General features: G+C 43.5%; 1 protein-coding gene across 1 annotated transcript; it reads left to right on the top strand.

Annotated features, from left to right (window-relative positions):
• Positions 1–262: 262 nt before the first annotated feature.
• On the top strand, positions 263–10,939 carry ISL1 (ISL LIM homeobox 1). The gene is made up of 6 exons (XM_030237224.2): positions 263–290; positions 1,172–1,361; positions 4,253–4,512; positions 6,535–6,821; positions 8,238–8,405; positions 10,694–10,939. The coding sequence occupies exons 1-6, from the start codon at positions 263–265 to the stop codon at positions 10,808–10,810; spliced, it is 1,050 nt and encodes a 349-aa protein (XP_030093084.2). The 3' UTR covers positions 10,811–10,939.
• The last annotated feature ends 629 nt before the right edge of the window (positions 10,940–11,568 follow it).

Raw genomic sequence — 11,568 nt, 5'->3', positions numbered from 1 at the left:
CGCGCCTCACCGCGCGTCCCCTTCTCTCTCCGCAGCCCTGACAGTGTCTCCCACGCCGGTGGTGTTTTGTACCATTTTCTTTTTTTTTTTTTTTCCCTTTTTTTTCCGATTTCGATTTTTTCTTTTTTTGCCTCTGTTAATACTTCTATTTTTTTATTATTATTATTATTCTTGTTTTTAGCGACAGCTTTCAAACCTACTTTGGGGTCTTAAAACGAAACCGTACACCATTTCACTGTGGACATTACACCCTCTTACAGATATGGGAGACATGGGAGACCCACCAAAAAGTAAGGCGGAATCTTTACCGTTGTTGGAATAAATGTGCTGTCTATTGTAATCGTCTCAGGCAGAAGAACTGCTAAAGTGATGAACTTCATTTGAATGGTAGAGAAGGTGCCTTTGTTACCATGCCTGCATGCTTGCTCTGTCGTAGCCTTGTATGTTAACAGCCTGGGGTCCTACTCTCTTTTAAAGTTTGGGGAGCAGACAGGATTTTGATGGGATCTCCAACCACGGAGCCTTAAATTCTTCTAGAGATAGACTGCGGTGAGGCTGTCTGACTATCCAGCGCCTAGTCGGTCTAGGGGTATTAGCATTAGACTTGCAAAAGACAGCAAGTGACAACCGTAATGATGCTTGTTCTTGCTAGAAGCCTCGACTCCCTTCTTCTGAGGGAAAGGGCTCAGTGGGAAGTGCACCCCACCAATGCTTCATCGTTTCCAGTCAGAGCCTCCTAAAATATGGAATGAAACACATAGGTACTCTCCTCGTAAGGCAGGGCGTTCAAACAAGCCAACAATAAAATAAAAATTAAACAACGTGGGAGTTTGGAGTTTTGATTCCATGCAAGGTTTTTGAAATGAAGACCTTCACCCCAAAGATTCTTCACATTTGTATTTTTTTTTAACATATGTTCTGCCTCCTTTCTAAGCGAGGCAAGGTTTTGATAGCACACTACAATTACCTTCTAAAAGTGTAATATTCTTTAAAAAAAACAACCTCAAAAACCCCAACAAACACCCCCCCCCCAAATATACAAACAAACAAAAAAAGGCAGAAACCAAACAATGCTCCCACAATACGCTTTATAAGGGAATGACATTAAAAGTGTGTTTATCTCTGTAGGAGAGTAAACGGTTAGTCAATCATGTATTTATTTTCATTTCAGAAAAACGTCTGATTTCCCTATGTGTTGGTTGCGGCAATCAAATTCACGATCAGTATATTCTGAGGGTTTCTCCGGATTTGGAATGGCATGCGGCGTGTTTGAAGTGTGCAGAGTGTAATCAGTATTTGGACGAGACCTGTACGTGCTTTGTTAGGGATGGCAAAACCTACTGTAAAAGAGATTATATCAGGTACGCCATTTATGTTGTTTAATTGTTCGGTGAAATTTTGTTTTTCTTTTTTACTTTAAAAATTTGAGGGAGGAATTAAGAGGGAAAAATGTGAGGAAGCGGGTAAAAGATAATTGGTATGTTTTTATGTGTTTTCCCGTGAATAGACCTGCGAGATAAAAGTTAGTAGTGAAGTTTTTTATTTATTCTTTTCAAATGCAAATATCTGTATTACTAGAACTAGAATTGGGACCGAGTAGGACCTTTCAGAGGACTTTGGCAATGCATCCTGTGATTCTAACCAAGGGAAGATTCGATAATGAATAATATTTTCAGTAGTGTAGGTACTATGAACAACATGGAAGAGATCACTTTCTAAGACAACCTGAGAAATGCATCTCTGTGTTTCTGCAAAGACATAGTGGCATTCAAAAGAAGGGCACTTCAAACATGTATGCCGTAAACATAAATACAAGGGTAGAAAAAAAATATAAAGAAAACCCTACTTAAACTAGGCCTATCAAAAACAAGAAATAAAAAGAAAACAAAAACAAAGCCCAAATTTCCTTTGGACTGGACGATCCTTTTATGGGGACCTTAAAACCTAGACCGAAATGTTTCTTAGCTAAAATAACTGACATTTAATCTATTTTAAATATTAACCCCTTTGGTGATATCTGACTGCCTTTTCTTTCTTATCTTATCTGTACTGATGAATTAGACAGAGCAGATCAAATTGCCCATCATCTGTTCGCGAACAATTGGGTATATTTAGATAATGGACCGCTTCCTTCCTCACATTAAAATCTGGTAACTGATAAAATGTGAGAGTTGCCAATGCTGACACTATAGAGAAACCAAAGCAGGAATTTCGAGTGTGTTTATTATTTGTGATCCTGGGTCATGGTGATCCATTTCAGTGTCGCCTACTGGCTTTGCCAAATCATAAGTTTGTATGACACTGAGGTATGAACAAATTTTTTTTTTTCAGAAAATTTTGGAAGCAAACCACCTAACCACCTAAGATATCTTCTGATTTCTGTATAATTCTGAATTGAAATAAAACCCCCTTTCCTTCTCTAGTGCACAATTTATAAGCAGACTATTCCTTCAAGCCATTGTGAGATTATTCTCCAAGTTCTAAAATGGCGAAAACCAGAGCTTTTTTTTTTTTTAATTCTTTATTTTTAAAAGAATGCTCGAACAGTTCTCTTAAATGTTGTCCTTTCCCTAAATTCAAATGAAAGGAAAATGTTTGGACTGAAATGTGTTCACTTACCTCCTTGTAGAACTAAGCGGAAGAAATTTGAGCAGGGAAAAAAAAATCAGGTCTTTTAAATTAATACGGAATACATTTAATTTTCTACAATTCAAAAAGGGAAAAGTACATTACGGGCACTATGGCTTTGAATTAGACCATGAGCCAATCTCTAAGTGTCAAACTTGTGGGCAAACACCGAAACTTTTGTACCTATGAATGCACCTACTTTACGATCCCTCTGTTCTTTTGCCGTTCACCTATTTGTTTGTTTTTTTTTTTTTTTTCTTCTCAAAACTGTGTAATTCGGGTATATGTAGTTCTGAATATAGGATTAGTAGACTTCTATAGCCACAAAAGCTAAAGCAGTGTATACTCACAGGAGTACTTTACAGATTGTATCTCTAAAGAAATATACTGGTGAGGAAACTGGTGGGGATAAATAACAGTAGCTCAGTTTTAAGAACAGTTTTCACAGTTTATGTACCAGCACAATTTTTAGCGCATGTACCCGTACATTTGTGGCAAGATGTTAATTTTAATCATACCAAGGACTTCTGGCTAATAAGCACCCTCTGGGAGGCGAGAGAGTGTGCAGTACGACGCCCGAGTTGGAGCGTTTTCTTATGTTTGTCTACTGTGGGTGAGCTGTCGTCCTCTCCTCCATGGGAGACGAGGAGCCCGCCACCCACTCCAGAAAATCATGATTTGCTTTGTGGGGCTGTCAGCGAGAGGTTGCCCTCCCATTCCTACCGGAGCGTTTGAGCCCGGGCTCAAGGTGGGAGCGTCAGGAGGAGGAGGGACGGGGCAGGGACGCTGAGGTAGAGACAAGCTGCAGAGTCAGAGCACTGAAACTGCCTTTTTTTGGGGGCGGGAGAGAGGATTTACGGTACTATGTATGTAAGCCTGAGGAGGCATGTGTGTTGTGCTTATATTGTTGTATTAAATTAACCTGGAGAGAGGAGACTAGGGAAAGAGAGCCTGCGCTGGCAGTTAGCCCTGCTGGGTCCCGGAGGCTAAGGTGACGGCAGTCCGCACACACATCAAGCGGCACGAGTCTTGAGAGGGTTCCGCGCGAAAAGTATCACAATTTGGTGAAGCTGGCACGTTTGTGTCTCGGATGGCAGCTTCGGCAGTTTCGCCTTTCCTTGGTGTGCCCGGGTAGTCTCGTTTAGACCCAGGACAGGCTAGGTCAGGTGAAGAGGCAAGGAGAGGGCAGGGATGGCCCCACTCCTGCAGCAGCCCGAGCGCTGCGGCGAGAGGGGTTGGATATCCTCGGGAAGAAACGCGGCCGGCTTTTTGTTTCTTCTTGCACCTCTGCCTCCCAACTCTCCTCTTTCACCGGTGTGTTTGTGTCCACTCCGCCTTTTATGGCACGGGGATCAGGACACCGACTGAGTGTGAATCCGACTTATTCCTTTCCTCTTCTGACTTCTGTATTTTCCATGCTTTTTAAAGCAGTGGATTGCGTGTGGCGCGTCTAAGCGGGGCCAGGGGCTGCCCACGAGCGGGAGTGAAAACCTTTATTTTTCCCTTTCCTTTCTCCCCCCCCTCCCCTCCCCCCCCCCGCCCCTTCCCTGCCCTCCCCCTTCCCCCTCCCGTGCTCTCCCTGCTTCCCTCCCTTCTCCTTCTTTCTGGGCTGGGCCCTGCTCAGGTTATACGGCATCAAGTGCGCCAAATGCAGCATCGGCTTCAGCAAGAATGACTTCGTGATGCGCGCCCGCGCCAAGGTGTACCACATCGAGTGTTTTCGCTGCGTGGCCTGCAGCCGCCAGCTCATCCCCGGCGATGAATTCGCACTGCGGGAGGACGGCCTCTTCTGCCGGGCGGACCACGACGTGGTGGAGAGGGCCAGCCTGGGCGGCGGGGACCCTCTCAGCCCCCTGCATCCCGCTCGGCCGCTGCAGATGGCAGGTACCGCCCGCGCCCAGCGCCGCGGGAACCCGCGGGGTTTGGCGATACCAGGTCCCACTCCGGGCGGCGGGGAGAGCCCCATGGTCTCAGCGCGTCCCGCGCCTCCCTGGAGATCCGGGCCTGAGCGTGCGCGCCCGCGGAGAGGCGGCGGCGGAGGCGCGCCCCGCGTTCGGGCTGCTGCGGGTCCAGCTGCCGCTAGAAATGCCCGCGTTCGCGGGCTGCGTGAGGCGGAACACCTGCGGAGGGGCCGCGCCCCCACCCTCCAGCCTGCCCTCCTCCTGCCCCCACCGCGCACCGAGTGCGGGATTCCTCCATCTCCCTCCCTGAGCCCGGGGCAGCCCTGAGCCTGACCCGGAGAGGGACGAGCGGCTGCGGAGAGCAGGTCTGAGCTTTCAGACCCCTTCGCTGCCTCAGGAGCGAGCGGAGAAGCTGTTCTGTGCGCTGGAGGAAGTAGGGTCTGAAAAGAGATAGACTTCATAACTACAGGCTGGCGCTTAGGCTGTAATTTAAAACTGTCAACAAGCTAATCTTCCGTAATTGCCTTTTAAAGTGACTCTTGCCTTCTTGAAACGTTTCATGTAATTTGGTGAGAATTTCATCTCAAAATTCAGCCTTGTAACTTCAGAGTCGTCCCACCTTACAACTTCAATCACACTTCCAGTTCTCGACGGGAACGTCAGACACTCAGAGACCCTTAGCTTTAGGAAGGGGCACTTCTCTGAGGCTGACTAGGCTGGACAATACAAGGTTGGCCGGCCTTTTTGCTCTGCAAGTGACCGTAACTCGGAAAGTTAGTTGTAAATACAGCTATTCTAAACTGGTTCATTTCCCTCTTCTGAGCTGCTTTCAGGGGACATATCTATATATAGGGAGAAATAATCCCGTAACTGGTCAGAGCAGAATTCTAGAGAGGCTGTGCTCCCTGTATCGTGTTTGTGCCATGTGTCCGAAAGGCTTAGTGTGTCGGCAGGTACAATACTGATAAGATTTGAAGCCTTCGTATTGTCGTCATCGCATTTACTGATGTATTGTTACAATTAGAAAAGTTGGAACCCGACTGTACAAAAGAGAGCACTTCTGACTGTTAGCTAAACAGTTTAGGAAAAAAAAAAAAAAAAAGAAAAAAAAAAAGAAAAAAAAAAGAAAAAAAGATACTGTTTTTATTTTTCCCCCGACCGGGTCAGATTACACATAATAGGTAGAGCTACACGACTCACAGAAGAATAGCAGAACCACAGGAACACTTTGAGCTCTTGATGTGATGCCATCTGTAGTTTTGCATTTCTTGGCAGTTTCTACTAGTTGGTGGGCTTGCTCTCCTTTTAAAAGCGCTACAGAGATATTTTTTAATTATTCATCCAAAGTAGAAGCAAATGCACCTACCACGTCCGCTTTTTAAGATAAATCTCATCTTCCATGCTTTGAGAGACGGAGTTCTCACAGGGCTTTTTTTCCATTGGCATGGTGCAGAGGATTTGGCTTGTTTTGCTCTGGTTTGGAAGCGTCAAACTGCCGGGAGCTGTTGCACGTTATCACTGCTTCTGGCTAAAATGAGCTAGATTCACAATACAAGAAGCAGACCCTAATTATGATTAATTTAAGAAGTATTCTTTCCCTAATTTTCGGGCCAAAATTCTGTTTTGGTGATTTGTCGGGAAATAAATACACAAAACTCTCTTGCTTCTTTCCTGGCGCACATACACCTTAGCTAACTTGCCCTCCCCTGTCAAGTTTCATACAGGTTCAAGCTTCTGTCATTAGGAGTTTTAGGGGGGTGGTTTGTTTTTGCAAATTAATTGTCTGTAGAGTCAGAATGTCAGTCACTCCACCAGTGCATAAAGCAGAGGAGGCTGAAGCAGCTCCGATAGATCTGAGTGCTTGAATGGCCTTTGAAAGAGGGTTCATCACCCGCCCCCCTGCCCGCCACCTTCCCCTGTCCCACCAGCTTAGATTCATAGTCTCTGTAGACTCCCTGCTTCCTACTCATGGGGATCCTGTTCCTCCCTTCCCCTTCCCTTACAGCAGAACCTATCTCTGCCAGACAGCCAGCTCTGCGGCCCCACGTCCACAAGCAGCCGGAGAAGACAACCCGAGTCCGGACTGTCCTTAATGAAAAACAGCTTCACACCTTGAGGACCTGCTACGCTGCCAACCCCAGACCTGACGCCCTCATGAAAGAGCAGCTGGTAGAAATGACTGGCCTCAGCCCGAGGGTCATCAGGGTTTGGTTTCAAAACAAGAGATGCAAGGACAAAAAAAGGAGCATTATGATGAAGCAACTTCAGCAGCAGCAGCCCAATGACAAAACTGTAAGTGGCTTCAGCCTCTGTCCGTGTCTGCCTGAATTCTCAAGGAGAAAAGCTTGGTGTATGTCCGGCCCGGACAGCCGCAGGGCTCGGTCTGATGGTGCTAATTTTTTGCGATCTCCCTGAAAACAAAGAAAACGATATCGCTTAGCGATTACCCGTTAGTTTCTGCTGTCAATGCAGTCGAAACATACCACAGCGAGGAGCCGGTTTAGGCTGCTTAAGCGCACGTCGAATTTGTGGGGCTGAGAATACGCAGTAGTTTAGACTAACTTCTCAGCGGTATGAATGAGACCCGCTGAGCTTATGGGATGTAATAAACCCAGTCTCGTCTAATACTTATACTGCAAATGCAAAGGGCTGCTTGAGGAGAAAATGATGCCTTTGACCTCTTCAGTGTTTTTAAACAGGAGTAAATCCATAAGTAAAAATAGTAAAAAATTAAAAGTAAAAAAAAAAAAAAAAAAGGTGTTTTACTTGGCACTTTATATACCCCGAAGTGTGTGTATTTGTCAGTGCACTTATTGCAGAAAGAGACAAAGGCAATGCAAATTTTTCAGAATTACCATAGTGTTTACAAGTTAATTTATATATAGTTTTATCTATGTAGAGCTCTGTTCTGCAGATATGTGCATCGATGATGTAAACAAGTGGCATACACTGGATTCAACAGAACAGAAGTTATCTGTTTCCATTTTAAGCCAAATTTGTTTCTTTTTTATTGTTGTTGTAAGTCTACTTGAAGAAGAGTCTGTTACCCTCCCTGTGTATATTGACTGACCCGAGAATGACTATTAATTCATAAGGCTGCCTAATTAAGTGGAATTTAAGGAGTTTCATTTTACCCTGTCGGAATGCAATAAAGCACGGTGTTATTAACTCGCCTGAACAATCTATTCGTCGAGGCTTGGAGTTATGTTGTACACTGTGCCTGCACTACAGGGCATACTGAGAGGGCTGGAGATTTTTTTTTTTTTTTTTTGAAAGAGCCCGCTAATGACGTACCCCAGGTTTGCTGTGCACTGTGTACTGGATATACGATCCAGTTAAGGTCACGCAAAACAAAGCCAGACTGGACGCGAACTACAGAGGGGAGCAGGATTAACCATTTCTCGTTCTGAGACGTCCATTGGCAGCCGAGATACAGAGTGCTCATGTTCAAGAGAGCTTGGGGCGGAGGGGATATGCCTTGAGACGAATAGGAGGATTAAAGGGAAAGAGAGTAAACTTCCACCGTGATAAATGCAGCGAGTAGAAACAGGCTGACCTAGAGCAGAATAGAGTAAGACATTCACAGCAGATTAACAAAGCAAATACAAGCGACCGTATAGATAAGATAGAAAGCAGTTTATTGACTCAGCGTTTATACACAATAAAGCTAACCAAGCTCATTAACATCTTTTGCTGGGCTGTTTACAGAACATCCAAGGGATGACAGGAACTCCAATGGTGGCTGCTAGTCCGGAGAGACATGACGGCGGTTTGCAGGCGAACCCCGTGGAGGTGCAGAGTTACCAGCCACCCTGGAAAGTACTGAGTGACTTCGCATTGCAGAGTGACATAGACCAACCTGCTTTTCAGCAACTAGTAAGTGTCGGTTCCCCGCCTGAGCCAACCGGTACCCGGGTCAGAGCAATGGGCGATTCACTCCAGGTGTCAGATGCTCTCAGAGAGACAAACAAACCAGATTAACTGGGTTTTCTAGAAATTGCAAGGCGTGTACGACTGCATATGTGAAAGCAGAGAACTGAATTGATTTCACAGAGGTTGGTGCAAAATCGATCTTAGTGTACAGCAGAGATATTTCTTGGTTGAGTGCGAGTTTGGATAAGGCCTGACTCAGGTCGAGCCTTTATTACCATAATAGCTCGCACACTCCTGAAAACTGAAAGCACCTCACCAAAACATTCTTTATATGTCTTTTAATTTTATTTAATTATATGTCTGTGAAAGCAATTTCTAGAATTCACCCCTCCCCACTTCAGGCTGATTTTGCCTTTATACTGTAGGATGAACTTTAGGTATATGATTAGTGTCAGCCAGGGCCTTTATTTTGTCAGACAAATAGGAACTTTTGATTAAAATTTCAAAGTTTGTGTCTTAAGCATGTACTTCTAGATATAACTTTATGTATCCATGTATACACATTAATCTATATACACATATAGCTTACATTTAGTGTTGTTCTTTGGAAAGGAAATTCCTAGTACATATTTAGGTGAAAAATTCAAACAACATAATAAACTACCTTAAGCCAAAACAAAATAGACCTTTTAGAAGAAATTCTGTCCTTAACTCACTTCCTTATGCCTATGTCACTTGGCAGCGCATATGGCCATATGGGGCCATATCACCAACAACACTTAGGCACAACAAGGTGAGTTAAGGAGAAAAGTTCAGTCTTAAGTTAGTTTCCTGGCCTAGGTCTGTTAAAACCAGATATTTAAAAGAGAAAGGTGCATTGTGTATAGTATTTCAGGGATTCAGAATGACAATTACGAATAATTAACATGCAAATCTTTTTTTGATCTGTTGGGCTTTTTTTTCTTTTTTGCTTTTTTTTTTTTTTTTTTTAATTTACATCAAGTGATGGTAGACAAAGGTTTGTAGCTGAATCTAGCACTGTGTTCAGACCTTTTCAGTTTAGTATCATGCTCTCCTGCCGAATCCCTTTTCCTTTGCCCAACAGCAGTCTACAGTGTGTTCCCCTCGCTGGCACACTCTGCTTTCTCAGGAAGCTGTAGCACAGGAGCGGGGCTATTTGCATCCTCTTACATCTAAAGCAACCACTGCTTTTCATGCTTTAATCAAGCTGTCCATCAGACAAGAGAAAAAATATCTCCTCTGATTGCTTTACTTACTGTGCCTTAACAAAATACAAGACTTTAAAAATCTTTGATGCAGTAAGGCTTTGTATTAAATAGTTAAAAAAAAAGAAAAAAAAGGCAGGATTGAAGACAGATAGTCCGAATACACATACATATATAGGTAAATAGACCATTAGGCTGATAAGTTAATATTGATATACATTCAACATAATATGTGATACTGAAAAGAGCTAAAGAACAGTGGAAGGAACAGGCCCTTCACTGGCCGATCAAGACGCGGCTCTAACCTGGAAGGGGCCTTAATCACAGAATTGGCCAGCTAAATAGGTGCCAGATAAATGCTTCTGGATTAACAAAGCTCCACCCTTCAAGTCATGCCTTTTCCCAGCACTACTCCTAAACTAACGGGAGCAGCAGGGCACATTAAGATGGAATAGTGTGACCTTTTTTATCAAACAGGCTCTCATTAAGAAGAGATAGCACCAGCCTCGAATCAGGAATGAAAGCGGATGGCTGGTTTCAAATGCCTTCTGCTCCTGGATGCTCCTTCCAGGTTTATTTTGGTATGTGCACAAAAGGGGAAAAAAGTAATCTTTCAGTTTCATGTCAAGAAAACACATGCACTCCTAAATAATTTACTAGAACACCCTCTTGGGATTGCCACTCTTGCAAGACAGAGAAGAAGACCTCATTAATAAGTTTGTTTGTTTATTTGCTTGATTTTTTCAGTCTTCGTTTTTTCCATTTTTTAATCTACTTTTTCTTGGTGATTTGGCCGAAGGCCTGAAGAAGGTTCCTGTGAAGTCAATGGGGAAGCTAAACAGAGCAACCAGCAGTGACACAGCCTCCCGTGGAGATGTATCAGGCCTATTGGCTGCATGCCTTGTATATTTATTTTTGTGTTCCTCTTTGCCTGCTACTTTTCTTTGAGTTTTACAGTTGTAGCAACAGTTCTTTTTCTTATTTTTCTTCTTTTTTTTTCCTCTCTCTCTCTCTTTTTTTTCTTTTTTTTCTTTTTTTCTTTTTTTTCTTTTTTCTTTTTGGCAGGTTAATTTTTCAGAAGGAGGACCTGGTTCCAATTCTACTGGAAGTGAAGTAGCATCAATGTCCTCTCAGCTGCCAGATACACCCAACAGCATGGTAGCCAGTCCTATTGAGGCATGAGGAACATTCATTCCAATATCTGTTGTTGTTGTTTCTGCCCTTACCCTCACCCCTGTTGAAGAGAGTGGGAAAGTGAACGTGTTGGGACTTCGAAATTTAGGGGGAAAGAATACTTAACAACCCTGTAACGAACCTAGCAAGGAACTGCTCCATGAGATGAACGGAGTCATATTTGAAAAGACAAGGTAATATGGTAGCAACACTGTGAAGACAATCATGGGATCTTACTAGAAAAAAAAAAATACTTAAAAGAACCACAAACCCCGTGCTTTTCAATGATCAGAGGAGTATCGAAAAGACATTTTCCAAATATAAAGGATTTGTACTCGTGGATCTCAAAAAAAAAAAAAAAAAAAAAAAAATCTTTTCATTTGACTGCACATCTTAGGGAGAAACCAAGGTAGAGGGACTTTCTATCTGGTCCCTCCCATTCCAAATGGTGCTGTTTCTATATTGGGGATAGCCTTGCCAAAAGAAGCTCCAGTAGGTTTTCCATCATCAGGAAAGAGACGATTCAGCCCTGCAGTGTTGAAAGATTCCTTGCAGGAAGGTGGAGCTGCATTGGTTTGCAATGTTGTTTTTAGTTGACTCTTAACAAGGGGTTTTTCCTGGGTCTCTTCTAGCATGCCTGTAGTGGGGTTTTGATTTTGTTTGGTTGAGATCCACCCCCTATTAAGTGTGATGCGATTGAAAATAGATTTTTGAATTCCTCTTTAAAGGCGAATTTATAAAAACATTGCAACAAGGTATACCTCTAT

Source organism: Serinus canaria, chromosome Z (assembly GCF_022539315.1).
Source record: "Serinus canaria isolate serCan28SL12 chromosome Z, serCan2020, whole genome shotgun sequence".
Lineage (NCBI taxonomy): Eukaryota > Metazoa > Chordata > Aves > Passeriformes > Fringillidae > Serinus > Serinus canaria.
The sequence above is the reverse complement of the archived record's forward strand: the minus strand, read 5'-3'. Positions and strand labels throughout refer to the sequence as shown.

Bases quoted from the DNA above. Each gene is read 5' to 3' on its own strand.
- ISL1 (XM_030237224.2), top strand. From the start codon at position 263: ATGGGAGACATGGGAGACCCACCAAAAA. The intron at 6,822-8,237 runs GTAAGTGGCTTC...GGCTGTTTACAG, and splicing joins AGCAGCCCAATGACAAAACT to AACATCCAAGGGATGACAGG. The intron at 8,406-10,693 runs GTAAGTGTCGGT...TCTTTTTGGCAG, and splicing joins AACCTGCTTTTCAGCAACTA to GTTAATTTTTCAGAAGGAGG.